The following is a 20939-nucleotide window of genomic DNA, read 5'->3' as shown; positions in this document are numbered from 1 at the left end:
TGATGCTGGGCAGGGCGTGGAGCAGGGGGAGGCAAGAGGATGGCATGGGGGAGGCACTGGCCAGCCTGGTGGAAAGCACCCCTTCTCTTTCAGCCTGGCGCCCTTCTGGACCAGAGAATGGGTTGGGGGAAGGGGCCTGGGGAGCGGGCTGAGTCCTGTTTGCTTCATCTGGCAGGTTCCTGTCTATCAATGTGGGAAGGCAGCTGAGGTCCGGCCTGAGGTCACTCGGCCAGTCCCAGATATAAGCCAGGGAGGCTGAGCCAGGGCCGAGTCCCCCTGCTGTTATCTGTCCTCTACATTTTAGTCACTTCGAGGCACGTGTCACCCCTCCCCAGGGCTTTGGAGCAACTTCTGTGAAGCCTGCCCCACCCCCACCCCACCCCACCCCTCTTCTCCCCAGCTGTCTCCCCAGGCAGGGCAGTCCCTGCCAGCTCTGGGCCCCACAAGCCACGGCCCAGTGATCCACTGCTTCCAGCTCTGTGGCCCCACAGCTAACATTTAGCTGCCTTGGCTGCTGGCATCTTCATGCCCACACTTTGGAGACAGAGACGATTCCTTGGTACCCCCTTCCTTCTGGAAGGCAAGGCTCAGTGGGGTCAAAAGCGATGGCACCCAGACACACAGGCTCTCAGCCTCGGAGCCCCAAGACCAGTCCTTGCCCACCCTCAGGTCCCCGTGCCAGACCCCGGCTGGGAAAGAGGCCCCGGCACGGAGTGGGTGGGTCGCAGCGCGTGAGCAGGCCCCGGGGGTGAGTGGGAGAGCCAGGCACACAGCTATCTGTGTGGGCTCTGTCCTCTGCAGCCAGCCAGCCCTTGGCCAGGGCCCATCAAGGGTGGGTGGTGGGCCCTGGGGCAGCCTGGCCCCGAGATGGGGTGGGGCTCATGCACGGAGCATGACTGCCCTGAGCCAGAATCTCACACCAGCCTCTCCGTCCCGCTCCCATTCCTCCCTTGGCCACTCTCAGTTCCTCTCAGGAGCCTCAGGAGGAAGCCCGTGGTGGCCAAGGAGCAGGTGCCCACAGCAGCCTCGGCCAGAGGAAGTAGCTGGCCGGCTCCGGGCCCGAGTGCAGAAACTTTCCAGACAGTTTCTCTGGCCCCAGAAAGGAACCCTGAATGTGCCCTCTCACTTCTTCTTACCGAGCCCAAGGCACGGGGGTGGGCAGGGCAGCAGTTGGGGTCTCTAGGCCCCCGGGGACAATGCCATCCCGTGGTTCTGGGCTGTAGGCAGGGGCAGCATCAGAGGCCATGGTCCATGCTCCCTCGTCCAGCTGGGTCCCCTCTTGACTGTCTGACCCCAAAACACCTCATGGGGCTTTGGGAGGGGATCACATTTCTTTCCAGGCCACCCATGATGGTCTGGGGTAGGGAGTGGCAGATGCTTCCTGGGGTCAGCAGCCGTTTGCCTGGAACATGCTCCTCGGCTCTGGGGCTGGTTTGGGTCAAATTCTGCCCTTCTGCAGGCTGCCCTGGTGACACGGGTTCAAGTCTAGCACAGCCCACGGCAGGTGGCCAACCACAGACAAGCTCCTTGGAGGGCAGGGCGTCTGAGGCCACAGCTGCTTCCTGGGAGGGGCAGCCTTTGCGTGGCCAGGCCTAGGCTGGGAGGTGGTGGGCAGGGAAGCCCTGCCTTCTTGAGGCAGAAGGATTCATGGGAGGGGGCTCATAGGTGAGGGGCTCCCCCAGGGAATATCATGGATTGTTTCTCCTACACTGTCTCAGCCTGGAGCCAGCTGGGAAAGGGGGCACGTAGGTGACAATGGGGAGGATCCATTCATGTGTGTCAAGCACCCGACTGCCAGGTACCCCTGGGGCATTGTGGGGGCGGTGTTGTCTAATGGTCAGAAGTGCAGACCTGGAGTCTCATGGATCTCGGCTCATGTCCCAGCCTCATGGCTCCCTGGGCAAGCGGCCCCACCTCAAGCCTCAATTTCCTCATTTATCAAATAGGCATTATCATCATACTGCCCCCTCTTAACTGTGCAGAACAATATGCTATGCCACAGAACTTTCTTTTTTTTTTTTTTTTTTTCGCCTTTTCTAGGGTCGCACCCGCAACATATGGAGGTTCCCAGGCTAGGGGTCTAATTGGAGTTGTAGCCGCTGACCTACGCCAGAGCCACAGCAACGTGGGATCCGAGCCGCGTCTGCGACCTACACCACAGCTCACAGCAACGCTGGATCCTTAACCCACTGAGCAAAGCCAGGGATCGAACCTGCAACCTCATGGTTCCTAGTCGGATTCGTTAACCACGTGCCACGACGGGAACTCCCCCACAGAACTTTCATCAGTTAAAACTTTTCACTAGCCACATTAAAAAAAACAAGTGAAAACTACAAACAAGCCAGTGAAATTATTATTAAAATTTTAGAGTTCCCATTGTGGCTCAGTGGGTTAAGAGCCAAACATAGCATCTGTGAGGATGTAGGTTCGATCCCTGGCCTCACTCAGTGGGTTACAGATCCAGCATTGCCACAAGCTGCAGTGCAGGTTGCAGATGGGACTCAGATCCAGCATTGCTGTGGCTGTGGTGTAGGCCTACAGCTGCAGCTCCAATTCAGCTCCTAGTCTGGGAACGTCCATATGCCACAGGTGTAGCCATAAAAAGAAAATACATACATATATATATATATATATTATTTAACTCAATATACTCCCAAAACATTACCATTTCAGAGTTTCTGTCACGTGTAATGGGTTAAGAACCAAACATAGTATCTGTGAGGATGTGGCTTCGATCACTGGGTGTTACTGTGAGCTGCGGTATAGGTTGCAGATGCAGCTCAGATCCCGCGTTGCTGTGGCTGTGGTGTAGGCCGGCAGCTGCAGCTCCGATTCAACCCCTAGCCTGGGAACTTCCATATGACATGGGTGCAGCCCTAAAAAAAAAAAAAAAAAAAAAAAACAAAACCTTACCATTTCAATATATAATCTGTATAAAAAATCATAAATGAGATTTTTTTTTTTGGCCAGGCCCAGAGCATGTGAAAACTTGGGCCAGAGTTGGAACTGCAGTGACAACCCTGGATCCTTAACCCGCTGTGCCATAGACAACTCCATCAATGAGATTTTGCATTCTCTTCTCTCTCTCTTTTTTTCTTTTTTTTTTTTTTGCATGAAATCTTCCAAATCTGCTGTGTATTTCACATGCACAGCGCATGTCCGTTTGAACTAGCCCCATCGCACATGCTCAGTCGCTAGAGTGGCCAGCCTCTGGCCTTTGGGGTCAGATCAGGCAGCAGAGGGTTTGACGGTGAAATGAGACCAACTGTGGAAAGCCGAGAGGGGCCGGCAGGTCCTCCGTCAGAGCTACAGTTATTGACAGTTGTTTCCAGAGCGATCTGGTGGGGAAGAGAGGCCAAAGTAACAGGTGAATTCTAAGGCCCATCTCAGGCCAGTGGGATCAAGGAAGGAGAGACTGACCTGGAATTTGGATAGGATGAGATAGAGAGGCCTTCTGGAAGGTCCCTGCACTTGACGTGGGCCTTAGACAGTAAGCAGGATATCAGTAGACCGTAGACAGCAATGGGAAGAATGTGGCAGGGGACAGAGGAACAGAACCAAGAAGGGCTGGGCTGGGGTCAGAAGCTCGTTTCGCTCCCAGGGGAGGCGGTGAGTGTGGGGGCTGGGGTGAGGCGATAGGGAGTGGTGGGGACTGCGGAGGCTGGAAGAGAGTGTGCTGGTCTCAGGCAGACACAACTTGGGGGCTGGAGCCATTAGGAATATGGGTCTAGAGCCGCCAGGCTCCTCGGGTTTGTCCGTAGAAGCCAGAAATCTGGATTTTTATGTGAAATCTGACTTTTCAAAGTTGGCAACCAATTCAAATTCTTTTGAAGCACTGTGCTCAGCCAAACAAAACATGTCTGCCGGCCGGCTTCTGCCCAGGCGCCCCGTCGGCCAGTTGTGGTAGGGATCGTGTTGGAGGAGACACAGAACCGGCATCCTGTGACTAAGACCAAGGCGGGGGGGGCGGTGCTGGCGCGTGGGCTTGTCTGCCTGGCCGAGGGGCCCTGGCTTTCCCCAGGATGGTGGGAGCCGCAGGGGCCTGAGGAGGCCGGAAGGGCAGCCAGTCTGTTTCAGACCCAGAGAGACAGCCTTGGGCACCCTGGGGTGGGGGTAAATTCAGCGTTCTGGGTCTACCTGGGGCTGGCTGAGGGCCAGCCGGCAGACCCCTGCTGCATCTGACCCAAGTCAGAGGGGCTCTACAGGATGGGGACCCTGCGGGGAGCAAGGGCGGGATCCCCAGGAGCTGCCCCAAGTTCACAGAGCCACTTCCTCCTCTGCCTCACTGCTCCAGGGCCGTCTCCCTGACCAGCTGCTACCCAAAAAGCTCGGGACTCTGGGGCCCAATGGGCATTGCCCATCTCCATTCAAATTCTCTAGAGAGCTGGAGTTCCCACTGCGGCTCAGCAGGTTAAGAAGCTGACTAGTATCCACGAGGATGTGGGTTCGATCTCTGGCCTCGCTCAGCGCGTTAAGGGATCTGGCATTGCCTCCAGCTGTGGTGTAGGACACGCAGATGGGCTCAGATCCTGCATTGCTGTGCCTGTGGGGTAGGCCGGCAGCTGTAGCTCTGATTCGACACCTAGCCTGGGAACCTCCATATGCCATGTGTGCAACCCTAAAAAAAAAAAAAAAAAAGAGAGAGAGAGCTGGAGTTCCCATTGTGGCTTGGTGGGTTAAGAACCTGACTAGTCTCCATGAGGATGTAGGTTTGATCCCTGGCCTTGCTCAGTAGGTTAAAGGACCCAGTATTGCCTTGAGCTGCAGTGTAGGTCACAGATGTGGCTCGGATCTGGCATTGCTGTGGCTGTGGTGTAGGCCGGCAGCTGCAACTCGATGCAACCCCTAGCCTGGGAACTTCAATATGCCGCAGATACGGCCCTAAAAACAACAACAAAAAAACTCTCAAGACAGCAAATCTAACTCTGCTGGGCCAGGTGGCCCCCTCTGACCCAATAGACTATGTCTGTGGTATGATACCATGTCCTTACTGGGCCCACGCTTTCTGCAGGGCTGGAAGTGGAGCAACTTGCTAGAGGGGAGCCCATGGCAGGCCTGGGATGGGGACAGACTGTTCCAGTCAGTGCCTAGTTCCTCCCCAGCCCCCAGAGGCCCCTCTCCTGGCCCTGAGAGCCATCAGAATCCTCAGTGATTTTCCTGTGTTTGGAGTCTCTGGGGAGACAAGCAGGCCCACAGTCCCTGGGAGGTTGTAGCTTTAGTGCGGAGAGCAGGAAAACTAGATTCCAGAGGGGTTAGGACCACGAAGGGAACGGGTGTCTGCAAAGCGGATTGAGCACCTTGATGGAGTTGAAACCAGGCGGGGCGGGCATTATAGGCCAGAGATGTCAGCCAGGTAGAACTCCAGGGCTTGGAAGAACCGGTGCCAAGAGCTCCAGAACCCAAAACTGCCCCACAGCAGCCGAGGGGAGTCTGGCCCTGCGGTGGCAGTGGCCTGGAGCAGTCATGGCAGGACCCAGAGAGCTGGCAAGGCAGCTCCAGGACCCTGAGGTGGAGGAAGTAGCCCAGGGCCTACAGAATTTAGGACCAGAGTCTACAAGTCTTTTTTTTTTTTCTTTCCTTTTCGGCCACCCCATGGCATATGCAGTTCCTGGGCCAGGGATCCGAACTGAGCTGCAGTTGCAACCTACACCACAGCTGCAGCAACGCTGGATCCTTAACCCACTGTGCCGGGCCAGGGATCGAATCTGTGTCCCTGCGCAGCAGAGAGGCTGCCAATCCCACTGGGCCACAGCGAGAACTCCCAGAAATCTTGTTAGAACCCAATGCCAGGCCCTAGTTGTGGGAACACAGGGACTGAGCGTTACCAGCAGACCTCATCTGGCTGTGTTCCCCAGTCTCAGGTAGGGTGCATGGGAAACTCCCCAAAGCCGGCTGAGATCTCCAGGTCCCTGGAGACCATGACGGCAGAGCGGATACTGCTGGGCGGTAGAGAAGACCCCTGCTTCCCACCCCACCCTCGAGGCAGCTGCATCCTGGCAGGCAGGGCCGGGACAGGGCCAGAGGGACTGCTGACCCCGGGGACCTGGTCAGGGTCCTCATAGGGCCATCTCCCATCTCAGCTGCCCCTGCCTCCGGGCTAGATGCAGGACAGGTGTCACTGGCCCTTCATGCGGCTGAGGAAGCGGAGATTCCGAGAGGGGAATCGGAACTGTGTGATTCTCAGAGCTCCTCAGTGGCCTAGTGGTTAAGGATCTGGTGTTGTCACTGCTGTGGCTCCAGCCACGGCTGTGGTGTGGGTTTGATCCCTGGCATGGGAACTTCCGCATACCCCAGGTGTGGCCAAAAAAATAAAGAACTGTGGGATTTTAGGAACTGGGTGAGTCGGGGCCGTCCTGAGAATTAGTGGGGGGCAGACAGACATGGGGCGCTTCTCAGAAGCCCAGGTCCACGTTGCCCAAAGGGTCTTCTGGGGGTCACTGTGTCATGGCTTCCCTCTCGGCCTGGAGGTTTCAGGATGTTGTATGAGGGCCGCATGCAGCTGCTCCCACACCCAGCCTCCCGGCCAAGACACCTCACATGTGCAGCTTTCCAAAGGGCCTTGCCTTCTGCCAGGCCCCTCGTGAAGTCCTCAAGGCTTGTCAAGGTCACCTTGGGTCTCCAGGGCTCAACTCAGGGCTAGGTACATGACGGCCCTCAGAGGACCCTGGCTGTGTGCTTGTTGAGCGAATCCAGAGATCTGTCACAGCTTCCTCCACAGAGAGTCCTTGAGGGCAGGGACTGGATTCTGGTCACTTGTGAGTCCCCAGGGCCAGCCCTTGAAAGGGGTACATGTAGAAAGTCAGGCAGTCTACTCTGGCTAGAGAAGGGGCCGGGGGAGCCTTTGGGAGAGAGACGGGGCCCCATGGGAAACTGGACCGTCCATACCTGGGTCTGATCTACCCAGACCCTCCCAGCACCAACCTGCTGCAGGTGCAAAGGGGTCTAGACAGGCTCAGGACCACTCTGGGGGCGTCTTGGCCACCTCCCCGAGGCTCCTTTTCTGTAGTGCAAAGTGTGTTGTAACCATTAAAAGGCTGTCCGAGCAGCTTGTGACGCCATTTACATAAAGCACAAGACCAGGCAAAACTAACCGGAACAGAAGCCAGGACAACATCCGCTCAGTGGATGCTCCCCAGCGGAGACTTCCGCAGAGTAGCTGGTGATGCTCTCCTTCTTTTTTTTTTTTTTTTTTTTTTTTTTTTTTTTTTTTTTTTTTTTTTTTTTGTCTTTTTGCTATTTCTTGGGCCACTGCAGCGGCATATGGAGGTTCCCAGGCTAAGGGTCAAATCGGAGCTGTAGCCACCGGCCTACACCAGAGCCACAGCAACGTGGGATCCGAGCCGCATCTGCAACCTACACCACAGCTCACGGCAACGCCAGATCGTTAACCCACTGAGCAAGGGCAGGGACCGAACCCGCGACCTCATGGTTCCTAGTCGGATTCGTTAACCACTGCACCACGACGGGAACTCCGATGCTCTCCTTCTTAATCTGGGTGCAGGTTATTCTGCAAAAATAATGTTTAATGAAAATGCACGGAGCTGTGTATTCGAGAAAGCTGCACTTTCTGTACGTATTTATTTTACACTTCCACAAAATTAAAAAAAATGCTAACCAACACGGGAGATGAAGAGTAATAAAACCACAGGAGCCACCAAGCCCACTCCATTTATGGAGCCCTTACCTCCATCCGTGACAGCATCTCTGTATGGGAGGGCGGCGGGGGGGGGGCGGGCTCTGCTGGGGGTGGGAGTCCAAGGGCGCAGGGAGCTGTCCTGATCTTCCTTCTTAATTTCAAGAATGCACCATTTCCGCTTAGATGGGTATCTTTCTGATAAGGAGAAATAGCGAAGTTGTCTAAAATGTCTTCAATCTCACTTCCCAGGAGATTTGAGAAGATGTCTCCCCACCACATCAAAAACAGCGGTGCTCTCATCAGAGGTGGCAGGGAGGCTGAGGGAGCTGGGGGGCGAGGGATGGTCTTTGGTCGCACCCACGACTTTTCAGAGAGGAGGAGGAGGCCCCAGATGGGGGAGGAGAGTGGGTCGCGTCTTCCTGGCAGATGCCCCACGTGTCCGCGTGCAGGCTCTGCCCAGCCGGGATCCGGCTGGGGGCGCGGAGGGCGGGGCGAGGGGAGTGGAGTCCCGCCCTCGTGGGCGGAGCCTCCCATCGGCTCCTCCCCCCGCCCACCTGCCCCCGCCCCGCCTCTCGCCGCCGAGGGTCCCGCGGCCGCGGCGCTCCGGCCTTTCCCCATGCACCCGGCCGGCGCCCGCCCCCAGCCGCCGTCGCGCTCGCCCCGGGCCGGCCCGCGGCGCCCCCCGCTACGCTCGTGGCCCCGGCAGCCCGGCGCCTCCTCCATGGGTGAGTGCGGGCCCCCGGCCCGGCCCCGCCATGCAGGCCGGCGGGCCTGGCCGCCTCCGCGCCGGCTTGGGGAGGGGCGCGGGCGAGGGGCATCGCGGGCCCGCTGGGGAGTTCTGGGGTACGGGGGAGACCCGTGTGGGGGGCAGGGCCTGCCCCTTCTCGGCAGGCGGGGGCTTAGCCCGCTCCCTCCTCCAGGGAAGGCCTGCTCAAGGTGGGAGGTAGACGCCGGTCTCAGGGCTGCGGGGGTCCACACCTTGCCCCCGTGTCGGGGCACGCTGCAGCACCCCTTCCCCTGGCTCTGCAAGCTGGCCGGGCGGGCAGCCTCTTAGGCCCCCTTCCCTGCCCCCTCTTCTGCTGCGCCCCAGGAAGAGAGGTGGCTTGGAAGCGGCCAAATTCTGGGATGGGCAGCAGATAAGGGGGACCACTCGGGGCTTTTGCGGGGTTGGGTGTGTGAACCTCCATAGAGGCAGCGATGTGGAGGGCAGGGGTCGGTAGAGATCTTGGACCCCTGGAGTCTCCCTTCCCCTAGCAGTCCTGCAGGGATCCCCCAGGAAACCTGGGGCCCCAAGGTCAATGAGGGCCCCCACCACATACACACACACACTAATGGGACAGAGAGGGGGCAGCTTATTTCTAAAGACATTTTCTCCCCGTGGAATCTGGATAATTTCCCTGGGGAGCTGCAACAAGAAAAGGGCTCTGAAAACAGATTCCCTTGCAGATAAGTTGGCATTTAAAAGAGAAAGGGACACTGACCTCCTTTGAAGGGTGCATTGAGGAGACAGCCCCACCCATCCTCTGATGGGGAGGCTACTGGGGTCCCCCCGGGGGGCCTGGGTGCCCCCACCTTGGCCGCGCCCTCCCTGGGCCCCACCCAAATGGTAACTGTCTGTCCCTCTCCTTTGCAGAAGACCGGAGCCTGGCCGAAGAGAAGGGGCTGCACTGTCAGAACCCCGACTGCATGGACAAGGGGCGGGCGGCCAAGGTAGGGAGGCTGGAGGGCCTGGGGGTAGAGGGGACAGGGCTCTAACCATCCTCTATCCAGGCCTGATAATCACGGGGCTGGCAAGGATGCCGCTGGCTTGGCCACAGTGTCATTTGGGTTCAGAGCTGGGCAGTGCCACAGGGTAGCAGGTCTAAGAGACAGAGGAGCTGACCCTGGCTCAGAAATGGCGGAGCATGATGTGGGGGAGCTTCCCCAAGGTTAGCAGGAACAGGGGTGCCCAAAGCCCTTTCCTGCACTGTGGTCCCTACAGCCCTGAGGTGACAGGAGCTGCAGCTCCATGTCACAGATGAGGAAGCTGAAAATCAGCAAGAGGAACACCCCCTCTCTCCCCTCTCCCCAGCAAGGTTCTATTCCAGTGCCCAACGGGCATCCTTCCTGGGCACCAGGCCATACCTCAGGCCTGGGCATAGGTCAGGGACACTTTGGGACAATGACTGTGGGCCTGGGGATGACAAGCTGGAAGAAGGGACAAACTAGCCTTGGAGTGCCAGGGCTTGGGAGCTAGGGGCGGGCAAGAGGACTAAGGATAAAAATGACAGCGGGGCCACTTCTGCCTGCTACGTGCTGGGTTCTGTGTCTCACGTGCTGCTTGTGGCAGCTCTGCCAGGAAGGCATTGTCGCCCTGTTTCCCAGATGAAGATACCAAGGTTCAGAGAGGTCCTGTGACTTGGCTGAGGCTCCATAGCTCATGAGAGCCCGAGCCAGGGTTTGAACCCAGGTTCGGCCCCTCCCAGCACGCCTTTGAGTAATAATCGTCCTAACTGCCAAGCTTCAGTGTGTCAGGCCCAGGCGCTAAGGACTCTGTCTCCCCCCTCCGGCTTCTGACATCTGTCCTATCATTATTCTCATTTATAGCTGAGGAGACTGAGGCTCCGAGAGGTGGTGGCTCCCCTAAGAACACATCGCTAGGATGTGGGAGAGCTGAGATTTGAACCAGAACCTAGATCTGTGAGCTCTCTGAGCCCTGTTTCCAACCATGTGTAGCTCAGTTCTGCCAGCTGCAGATTAAAAATGCCATCCCGGTACCCCTCCACCCAGACACTTGCGCTTACATTCTGCCCAGGAAGACCATGGCTAGAAGGAACGGAGGCCTGTTCTGGGGGCGGGCATTGGAGGGGGAGGCGTTCCGTTGCCGTGGTCACCGGGCAAGGGGGCGGCGGTGATGTCAGTTGCAGTCTGCTGGCACGGATGGTGCCTGGCATTGGGGCTGTGGTGTTGGCTGGTTGCTCTCACCCAGATGGGATTCCTGGCAACAAACTACTCTCAGGTACCCCCAGCGTACATCCTGCCAGGGGTCTGCAAAGCCTTGGGACCTCTGCCTGACCCGGAGGGTGGCAAAGGGAGCCAGGCCCCACTGTCCCAGCCTCTTCTGTGGGCCACTGCTCCTGGGCCAGGCCCTCGAGCTGCTGCAGGAAGGGGCAGGAGTGAGGCCTGTGAGATGAGAGCTGGTGCCAGAGCTCATGCGGGCCCTCAGCAGCCTCCAGGTCCCAGCCCCAGCCTGACCCTGGGCTGCCTGAAACGCAGCACGGCTGATGTTGACGTCAGCAGCCAGAGGGTCACCCAGCCTGCAGAGGGGAGAGCCTGAGCCCCTTCACTGGTAGGACCCACTTTGGGATTGGTGACACAGACCAGACTTCAGGGACAAGGATGCCTGGGCAATCAGAGGCAGAAGGACCAGTCAGGGAGGACATCCTGGAGGAGGTGCCCTCTGGAGGATGCAAAAATGTAGACAGCAGAGCAGAAGGCATAAGCAGTCCAGGGAGGGGGAACTGCCACAGGCGGAAGGGCAGAGGCAGGGACGAAGGGGTGACAGGCAGGTCTGGCCGAGGGTATGAGCAGGCTGGGGCAGAGGGTGACCAGAGGTGAATGACGCTTGGGTTTGGTGAGAAAAGGAGCAAAGAACATCCTATTGTTTGTAATAATAATAACCAGCACTGAATGAACATGTTTATGTGCCAAGCAGGTTGTTAGGCCCTCATGCTTGGCTCACTGAATCCTCAAGAGAACCTCAGAAGAAAAGCATTACTAGCGTTCCCTGGTGCCCCAGCAGTTAAGAATCTGGCATTGTCTCTGCTGTGGGCCACGGATGTGGCTCGGGTTCGATCCCTGGCCCAGGAACTTCAAATGCCACAGGGTGCAGCGAAGAAAAAACAAAGAAAGAAAAGCACTATTCTTCTTCCCATGCGAAATGTAGGGAAACTGAGGCTCAGAGAGATGAAAGAACTTTTGCCAGCATGAGTGGCAAAGCTTGGCCTGGAGTGGGTTGGAGGCTGTCTTTCCTCCTCTCCTCCCAGCCATACTAGGAAGCTAGCAGGATATGACTAGCTTTTTTTTTTTTTTGAGTTCCCAGGCCAGGGATCAGATCTGAACCGCAGTTGCACCCTAAGCCACAGCTGCGGCAACGCTAGATCCTTAACCCACTGTGCCGGGCTGGGGATCAAACCTGCGTCCCCGTGCTCCCAAGACACCACTGATCCCATTGTGCCACAGCGGGAACTCCAGGATACGACCAGCTTTTGGAAGGAGATGACATCATTCACGCACCAAGTCAGCTTTAAGCACTTGCTGTGCCAGGCCCTGGGAATCTCCAGGGAACAAAGATCCTGCCCTCCTGGAGCTGCATCCCAGCCCCACCGGGAGGAGGAGGGAGGTGGGGACTCGGTTTGTCACGATGGGGAAGGGCCCTCTTCCAACAGGGATGGACCCTTCCGCTTCTGGGCCCACCCCTGAGGTTCTCTTTGAGCCTCTCTTGGATGTTGGGGCTTCTGAGATGAATCAGCCACCCCACCCCTACCTCCTGTCCCTGGAGTTCCCTCCGAGGAGGGGGATAACCAGGATGGGCTCCCTGGAGGAGGCCACTGGTGTCCAGAGAAATGAGGTAATGAGATGGAAGAAAGCTGAGTGAGCAGGGAGGGATGCTGGCCTGTAAGGAGGAAGCGGGGCTCAGGGGATGGGGAGAGGAGGCAAAGCTGAACAGGGACTCCCTGATGTCCAGGTGAGGTGTCTGGACTCCCTGCCTGACCCAGGAGCGAAGTGAGGTCCCTCCCCTTCCCCAGGATGCAGGTGTATAGAGTAGCCCACACCTGTGAACTTCAGGATCAAAGTCCACCCCTTTCCAGCTGTGTGACCTTGGGCAAGTCCCTGTACCTCTCTGTGTCTCAGTTTCCTCGTGTGGAAACTGGGGCGTCTAGAGTTAAGACGGGAATGAAAAGAGAGTTCCAATATGAAGTACTTAGGACAGAGCATGGCACGCTGTGATCATGTGCTCATTGACCGTGGAGGGGGGAGAGACAGACCCCTAGGCTTGGAGGCCCCCCCCCCCCCGCTTGCCGAACCAAGATCTGAGACCTCTCTGGATTCCATCCCAGACCCCAGCTGCCACCACCCAGCCAGACAAATGCTTATTGCACATCTATCCTGTTCCCAGGGCAGGTGTCCTGTCATGATGGTGTCACGGTGACACGATGGGTGTCCCTGTCCTCCTGCCAGTTAACCACAGGACAGACCCTGGGCCGCCTTGAGCTGGGCACTCTGGTGACGGTCTGTACAGCGCACCTCAGGTCACAAGGGGACATGGAGGAGGGCTGACACTGGCCTGTGTGACCACATTTGAGGAGACAGAAAACTTGGGTTGTTTATTCTGGAGATGGGACCCTCAGGGCCCTGTCCTCAAAGCTAATCACTCTAGCGGCCATCATTTATTTAGCACCTACCCATGTGTGCGTGGCCCTGCTTTAGTGCTTCACCGCAGAAGCCTGGTTTTCACACCCACCCGTGCAGCAGGGGCCACCCCTTCTCCATGTTAGAGACAGGACACTGAGAAGCAGGCAAGGCTAGGACTCAACCAGGTCCTCAGAGCCACCCATTTCTAAGGACCTGTCAGGAGGAAAGGGAGGTGAGTTTTTCTGCTTGGCTCCCAAAGGGCCCTGGCAGGGAGGTGAGCTTCGGTGCAGTAAAGGCAAGCGTTTCCAAGCTATTCCCTGGGGTGTAGGTAATGAGCGCCCCATCCCTAGAGGTATTTAAGCAGGGAGTGTGGAGCTTGGATTTGATGATTTCAGCCTAACAGTGGACTGTGAGCTGGCAGGGATGAGTCAGGAGAGGCGGTGTGCGTGTCTAGGGAGGGGCCGTCAGATGAAGAGCAGGGGACACAGGGCAGAGGAAGGGGTGGACCTGAGATCCTTGAGGAGGAAGAATGGGCAGGATGTAGTGAATAATGCCGGAGGGAGTCACCTAGTCTCCCGGGCATTGCTTTGAGGGTAAGAGGTAGGAGGCCGCGGTGCCCTAGGGAATGGCCAGATTCTGAGGCTCTCTGGAAGTAACTGGTCCTTTGAGATGCTGGTCAGCTGTAGACAGAGGCAGTCCAGCGTGTAGCTGGAGAATGGAGCAGGACCAGAGAAGCCATGCCAGTATTAGGGGCTCTGGCTGAGGAGTTGAGAGGGGAGAAAGTGAAGGCCTGGGGTGCCTAAGGGTGAGGACAGGGGACCCACCACCTGCAACCTGGCCCCAGGGAGGTCAGGGCTCTGAGGAGGGGAGCTCCCATGAGGAGGGGTCTCCAGCAGCCTGGAAGCCCCCGCCTGGTGAGGGACCTGATGGAGGGGATCTAGAACTGGGCAAGTGCAGCTAGGCCTGAACCCAGCAGTGCCCATCTGGCGAGCTGCGTAATTAGGGAAGCGGGAAGCGGGCCGTGTGCTTGGCGCCCAGCTGCCTGCCTCCTCAGTGGGATCCCTGTGTCCCCAAACACTGCCTCCACTCCCAGTCCCAAGTGCAGAGTTATTTTAAACTCAAAGCTGCTGGGAACCACCAAGGGCGGAATGGCCCCCTCTTTCAGCCTTGATAGGCGTGGGCCAGGAAGAAAGAGGGTGGCTCGGAGATAGGCGGGCCCCTTTCTCAGGCGCCTCGGAGGGCGCAGTTCAGAATCCAGCGGAAGCGAGCCTGGCTTGGGGCGATCCTGGGGCGGGTTGGGCCTGCGGGTCCCTCTGCCTGGACCCGGGGGTGGGGTGGGGGTGGACCAGGGTTGGGGGGGCAGCATCCCCCCGCGGGCCCCCCTCGGAGGCGGGTGAGCCCCCATCTTCAAGCCCAGGTTAAAGACTACAGACTTTGAACTTTCCGCAGGTCTGCAAGGGCAGGCCCCTCGCCCGCAGGCTGGATCCTAGGTCACCCCCAAGCGCCAGCCGGCCTTGCTGCCAGCACTTGGGCCGCGGGGTGGGGCGCCGGGCGCTTCCCGGGATCGCAGCCCCTCCCCCGCCCCAGCCGGGCGCGCGTTGGTACGTCCCGGCCCGCCCAGGTGGTAGCGCCCGCGCCGGCCTACCGTAATTCCCCTACGTCCGGCGCCCCCCGCCGGCGCAGAGCGGACTGAGCCCGCCCCGCGCCTCCGGTGCCCCTCGCTCTGCGGGCCCCGCGGAGCTTTGGCAGCCTAGGCCCAAGCCCCAGCCACTGGAGAGGAGACCCATGTCCCTAGGTGAGTCTCACGGGGGAGCTGGGGTCCGGACAGGGGTGGGTCCGGGCGCTAAGATTCCCCCCGAATTAATGGGCAGAACCCGGGATTGGAGTGTCCCGCATAGTCCTAGGACTGCGGGTGGGTATCGATGGGCCCCACTGGCTCAAACCTCGCTTACTTGAAGATAGAATGGGCTCAAGCGCCCGCCCCCACAGCGGCGCTAGGGCGGAGTGGCTGGGAGAAAAGGTCTTGAGGCCTGTAGGGCCCCGGCCCTGGTGCGAGGGCTGCTGGTGGGGCGAGGGGAGGCGAAGGGGCTTTGGTGCGAAGGGTTCCCCCACTTTGCCGCATCTGGGTGTCCGAGTCGGTCCAGGCGGAAAGTCCCCTCGAGGCCGGCAGGGGGCGCGAGAGCTTCACCTGGGCCTGGCCTGGCACCCGCGACGGGGAAGGGAGGGGAGAGGAAGAGGACCGAGGAAGCCGGGAGAGGACCAAGGAAGCCAGGAGAGGCCCTGGCCCGCCTTGATGAAGGACTGAGAACGGGAGGCCGAGGGGACCCTGGGCCCTACAGATTCCTCCACAACCTTCCCCAGAGTTGGGGGCCCCAGGAGGATTTCACTATTCCTCTGCCCCTTTGCCAGAGTTCAGACACACATTAGGACCCAGCAGCCGGCACCAGATAGAAAATTCTAGAGAACTGGCCAGTGCTCTCTTTGCACAGGCAGGGAAGAGCAGGGGGGTAGGTGGGCCCCAGGAGCAGATCCTCTGCAGCCCAAGCGTGTGCCCTGCCCCACACCCTCCCAAGGAGCCTTTTATGTGACTCTGAAGAGGTGCCAGCAGAAGGCACAGGCTGCCATGCTGGGGTCCTGGCACGTTTGTACAGGGACTGGGCAGGAGGTGAAGTTCGTAGACCACAGCCTCTCTTTCTCTGCCTAGCACCCGTCCCAGCTGGGTGGCTCCCTGGGATGGAAGGGGCCTAGCTGGCTTCTGGAGCTGGTGCAGTGGGGCTGGCCTGCGGAGAGGTTCTGTACATCCCTGCTGTCTGCCAAGCACAGGGCAGGGCCTTAGGGCAGGCTCTGCCTCCAGGTGGACCCCAGAACCTAGGACCAGGGGTAAGGCCCAGGCCTCAGGGAAAGGAGGAGCCAGGTGGGCCATTGGGAGCAGGAGAGCAGCCTGGCAGAGCTGGCTCCTCCCTGGCCACCCTGCCCACATATGCGGCCTCCACCCCTGGGTTTCCAAGGTGCCAGATGGGGCCTCGGGGCTGGTAGGCGCCCATGGGAGCTTAGCTCAGGTTGGAAGCCCCGGGCAGGAAGCCCCAACTCCTGGTTCCAGGCCAGTCTCCTGTGGACAGAGCACGGAGCTGGCCCCAGGCCTTGGCCCAGACCTGTGACCTCTCCTAGATGGGGAGCATCCTCTCCTACTGCAGACCAGGCTGGGGCCCCAACCCATTGTTGGGGGGGGATGACAAAGGCCTCTGCTTTTCCAGGGCTGGGGAGGTGGTGCCAGGCGGGAGTTGCGGGGGGGTGGCGGGGTGGGGGTGCTCCTGCCTTGGAGACTCCATTATTCATCAGCGCCAGCATCTGGTTTCTGGATATCAGTTTCAACAAGCCAGTCCTGACTCATGAGCCTGGAGGTGGGGCTGCGCTGGGGAGGGGGCCCCTCCCCAGGGAGTCAGGGGCTGGGACCTTTGGGACCTGCACTTGGGCTATTTCAGGTCCCTGGTGTTGGGGGGGGTCCTCCCTCCCCTGGTGTAGGGGCCTGGGGCTCCTTTCCTCCCCTGCTACGCAGGGTCCTTAATCCTGTGCTCTTGGCCCTGGGGCAGCAGGGCGCTGGCCTTCCCAGGAGCAGCCCCAGCCCTGACTGGAGGACACAAGCAGGAGCCTGGCTCAGGGAGGGCCAGGACCTGGTCACTCGGGCGACCTCTGATAACCTTCCCTGGGCCCAACCCCGTTAGTCTCCACTTGATGCAACCTGATGATCCCAGGTCAGTGGGCTTGGGACTCTGCCCTGTCGCCAAGGAGGTGGACCTCAAGGCCCTGCTGCCCAAACCAGCACTGGCTGAGCTTCGTGCCCCCACGCCCCCCTGTGCCTGAGGCACACAGGTGAGCGTCCAAAGCAAGAGCACCTGCTTCCCCGCTTACCAGCTGGCACTGTGGGAACAAGCCACTGTACTTTCCCAAACCTCAGTTTTTTTGTTGAATGGGGATAGTAACAGTATCTCCTCCTTACGGTCTTTGAGAAGAGGAAACAAGATTTGGCACAGGCCTAGCACTTGGGAATGCTCAGTGGGTGGCCTGGGGGGGCAGCCCAGAAGCAGGGGGCAACCCCACCAGGCTTTGAGGTGGAAACTGCCCTGCCTGGGGCCAGCCAGCCAAGGCAACCGTTGCTAGGAGGAAGGAGAGAACCTGCTGTCAGGCGGTGGGGAAAGCTTTGTTGACCACTGGCCTTAGGAAGGGACATCCAGGCCGAGACCTTCCTAGCCCAATGCCCTTGTCTGGCACAACTCCTCTGCCTCCCTTTTTCCACGCATAGCCCATCCATGCTGGGCACCCGTGGTGGCCAGGGCTGCTCTAAGGGCCAAGGATGAAGCACGGGCCAGACAGCCGAGACCCCGCCTCTGGAGAGGATATTCTGACAGGGAAGGGTGATGATGGAGAAGCGAATGAATGGTCCCTTGTGGCACAGCAGGTTAAAGATCTGGTGTCGTCACTGCTGGTGTCTCGGATCACTGCTGTGGTTCCGATTCGATCCCTGGCCCAGGAACTTCCAATGCTGGAGGCACGGCCAAAACAAAAAGTGAACAAAGAAATAAAATAATTTCAGGTTGGGAGTTCCCATCGTGACTCAGCAGGTTAAGAACCCCACTGGTATCCATGAGGATGTGGGTTCAATCCCTGGCCTTGCTCAGTGGGTTAAGGATCTGGCATTGCCATGAACTGTGGTATAGGTCGCAGATGTGACTCACACATGGCATGGCCGTGGCGTAGGCCGCAGCTGCAGCTCCAGTTCAACTCTTAGCCTGGGAACTTCCATATGCCATGGGTGCGGCCCTAAAAAGAAAAAAAAAATAACTTCAGGTAGTAATAGATGCTTCAGAGGAAATGATTCAGTTTAAGGGGATTGAGGGTTCCAGGGTGAGGGCCGTTTATTTTGTTAGGAGGGTAAAGGCTGCCTGTGGAGGTAGCATTAAGTCGGGGCCCAGGGTCAGCTATTGAAAGATCCAGGACACAGGGTGTTCCGAGAACACAGAGGGGCGGGCCCTGAGTGTGGTGAGTTGTAGGGCCCAGCATGGCAGGCCTCTTGGGATTTTATTTTAAGCAAGACGGGAAGCGAAGCCGCAGGAAGGTTTGTGGGGGAGTGACATGATCAGGTTTTAGTTTTCATAAGGTTTGCCTATGGTGTGGACAGTGACTCAGGATTTGGGAGCACAGGTGGCCCTTAAAACCTCCTGGCCTGAGTAAATTGCTGTTCCCCCGGAACCTTCAGAAAGACTTGCTCCCGCCACCCTCGTTCCCTGCAGAACCAAACTGAGGAAGCTGCCCGCCAGGGTTTGGTGGTGGTGGTGGGGATGATGACGGCATGGCCCCCTCCCCGGTGGACACTGAGAACCGCCGCAGGAAGGCCATTCCGGAGCCCCAGAGTCAGAAGTCTGGGTGGCAGTCACTTTATCCCCTCGCGATGAATTAGGGTAATAGGGCCTGCCTCCACCTCGCGGGAAGGAGCGATTTGACAGCCTACCGTGTGGACCCCAGCGCCACACCCCAATCCTGGTCGGCGCCCTCTCTGGCTCTGATGAGCGCCCCCTGGCGGTAGGGCACGCGCTTGGCCTTGAGCCCGGAGGGACCAGCCAGGAGCAGCAGGGACCTCCCGGAAAGCTGAGTTGGGCTTCGGGCTTTTCCGACGCCTCGTCTCACTCAGCTCCGGGGGTCGTCCCCAAAGACTGTCCTCTCCAGCCGGCGCACCTGCCCTCCCCCCCGCCCGCCACCTCCACCCGTGCTCACAGCCCTGCTCTGCTCTGTCAACATCATTGTCCTGGGCAGTGGGAGCACGGGTCCCCCGGGGTTGTCGGCGGGCACTAAGACGACCCTCAGTGGGGCCTCTGAGCGCAGGTTGTGTGGCTGGACCGGGGAAGCTGGTGGTCTGAGCAGTGACAGATACCTCGGGCCTGGACAGCAGGGTCTGAGGACTTGGAGGGGGATGTGTCCCTGGTCCGGTCCCCCACTTCTGTCCCCAGCATTAAGGGAGGGAGAAGGGGTCCCCTGGGCTGAGGCTCCGAGGCGGGGGTCCCCAGGACTGGAGGGAGGGGCTGATTCCCTTTTGGCCTGGAGGGACCCTCTGTGCGTTGGGGGTAGGGTGGAGGTCAGAGTAGAGTGGAGCGCCCATGGGGCTGGGCGGGGGTCGGCGTTCCGCGGTCAAGACGAAGGGGATTGTCACCCGCAGGTTCCCCTCCCCCGCCCCTAGCATCCAGGGAGCTCCCCTGGGGGAGGGAGGAGAGGGACCCGCGGAGCCGGGATCTTTGCGCCGGGGGTGGGGCCTGGGGGTCAGAGCGGGGCTGCGGGCTGGAGGGTGTTCCCGGCCCGGGTCCCCCGCCCCCCCAACCCCCGGTCCCGGCGCGCTCGGCGGGCGGGCGCGGCCGCACAATGGCAGGAAGCGGGGCTCCGCGCTTTGTCCGGCGGGCGGGCGACGCAGACCGGCGCTTCCTCCGGCCGCCATGGGGACGGGACCCGGCGTCTCCGGGCGCCGCGCGGCCTCCAGGCCGAGCCCCGGGCTGCCCTCCCGGGACTCGGAGCCCGGCGGGGGCGGGGGTCGAGGCCGCGACGGGGAAGACCAGGTACGGGCGCGGGCTGCCGGGCGGGAGGCCGGGGCGGGCGCGCGCTCCCTCCTCCGCGCGCCTCCAAGCGGATCGGGCACGCGGCGGCCCAGTCCCTGCCCTGGGCGCACACGGCGGCGGGCAGGGGGCAGGCGAGGGGCTGGGGGCGTGAGATGCGTCCCCCACGCCGGCGTCAAGGGCACCAGGCGGCGGAGGGGTCCGCCGGTCCCCGGCCTTTTGTGTCTGGGGCTGACTCCGGACACACCTGTGGCTCCCGGGCCGCCGCGTGGGCCTCCCTCCCCTTTCCTTCCTCTGCCCAGGCCCTGCCCGCACCCCTCCTACTCCTGCCTCTGGCCGCCACCCTGGCCTGACAGGGAAGACTGACTTCTGGTGCCCCCCATCCTAGGGGGTTAGGCTTTACCTTGCTCCCTTAAGGCCCGCCGGCCCCGCCCCGCTATTCTTAAAACTGTCCTCCATCCGCTGCCTTTGGAGATGCGGTGGGCCCTGGGTGTTCCATTCGGTGGGCTCTCCCCTCTTTGGGTTGAATCCTGGGAACTTTGGGCCCTGGGCCCTGCTGTCTGTTCCCAGATGGCAGGGGTGCCGCCACCACGGGCAGCATCAAGGAGGGAGTAACCCTGGCTCCGAGGGAAGGGGGCCAAGAGTCTGGCTTTGGGCAGGGGAGACCCCCTCCCCAACCCCAGAAGGAGCAGTGGGGACCCTGAGGTTTGAGGGTGGAGGTGTGAGAAGTAGAGGGGCAGACACAGTGTGAGCCAGTTCTGCCCACCCCAGCCTCCAGCCCCGGCCTCCCAGTTGAGCAAGCAATTCTCCCTGGGGATCCTTGCAACATCATCCTCAGCCAGACCTGCTGAACAGATGTGGTTCAGATCCTGGGCCTGACCCTCCTGCAGCGCCTGGTGTCCCTGAGCCTGGGGGCGGGGGGGGGGGGGGGGGAATGGGAGCAGAGGAGGTCAGCCATCAGCTGGGCTCCCATCATTATTATTAGCCTGAGTGTAAGTAGTAACAGCAGTAGTAAGAGGAGGAGGCGGTGAGAACCAAAGCCCACCCCCAGCTCCTGCAGTGCTGGGAAGTGAATCTGCTCATACCCAGGGTCTCACAGGGCAGGGACCCAGTAGATGCATGTTTGTTGACTCTGCCATAAGGACTGAATCTGTGAAATTTGCTCTCTGTATACTGGATTGGTTTGAAAATGAGATTGTGGCACAAAACCAGGGACTTGGACTGGAAGGGCCCCCAAGACCGCCCCTCCCCCTCCACAGAACCCCACAATCTAGCATGACTTCTGCCATGTCAAACCCACCCCCTCCCGTCCA

General features: G+C 59.8%; 1 protein-coding gene across 8 annotated transcripts in view; it reads left to right on the top strand.

Moving 5' to 3' along the window:
• The window catches only part of PLEKHG5 (pleckstrin homology and RhoGEF domain containing G5), a 56970-nt gene that overhangs the window by 12445 nt on the left and 23586 nt on the right, over positions 1-20939 (top strand). For 3 of the 8 annotated variants that reach the window (XR_002344872.1, XR_002344871.1, XM_021095258.1), the window contains exons 1-2: positions 8199-8361; positions 9270-9346. Coding sequence is in view for 2 of the 8 variants with exons in the window: in XM_021095258.1 (XP_020950917.1) it covers positions 8253-8361; positions 9270-9346 (186 nt within the window). In the remaining 6 variants the exon portion in view is untranslated. Of the gene's footprint in view, positions 1-8198; positions 8362-9269; positions 9347-14402; positions 14826-19456; positions 19630-20939 lie in introns of those variants that run through there. The other 5 variants (XR_002344873.1, XR_002344874.1, XR_002344870.1 and 2 more) reach the window with 3 other exon arrangements.

This window comes from Sus scrofa, chromosome 6, assembly GCF_000003025.6.
Source record: "Sus scrofa isolate TJ Tabasco breed Duroc chromosome 6, Sscrofa11.1, whole genome shotgun sequence".
Lineage (NCBI taxonomy): Eukaryota > Metazoa > Chordata > Mammalia > Artiodactyla > Suidae > Sus > Sus scrofa.
Note: the sequence above shows the minus strand (reverse complement) of the source record. Positions and strands in the feature narration are given on the sequence as shown.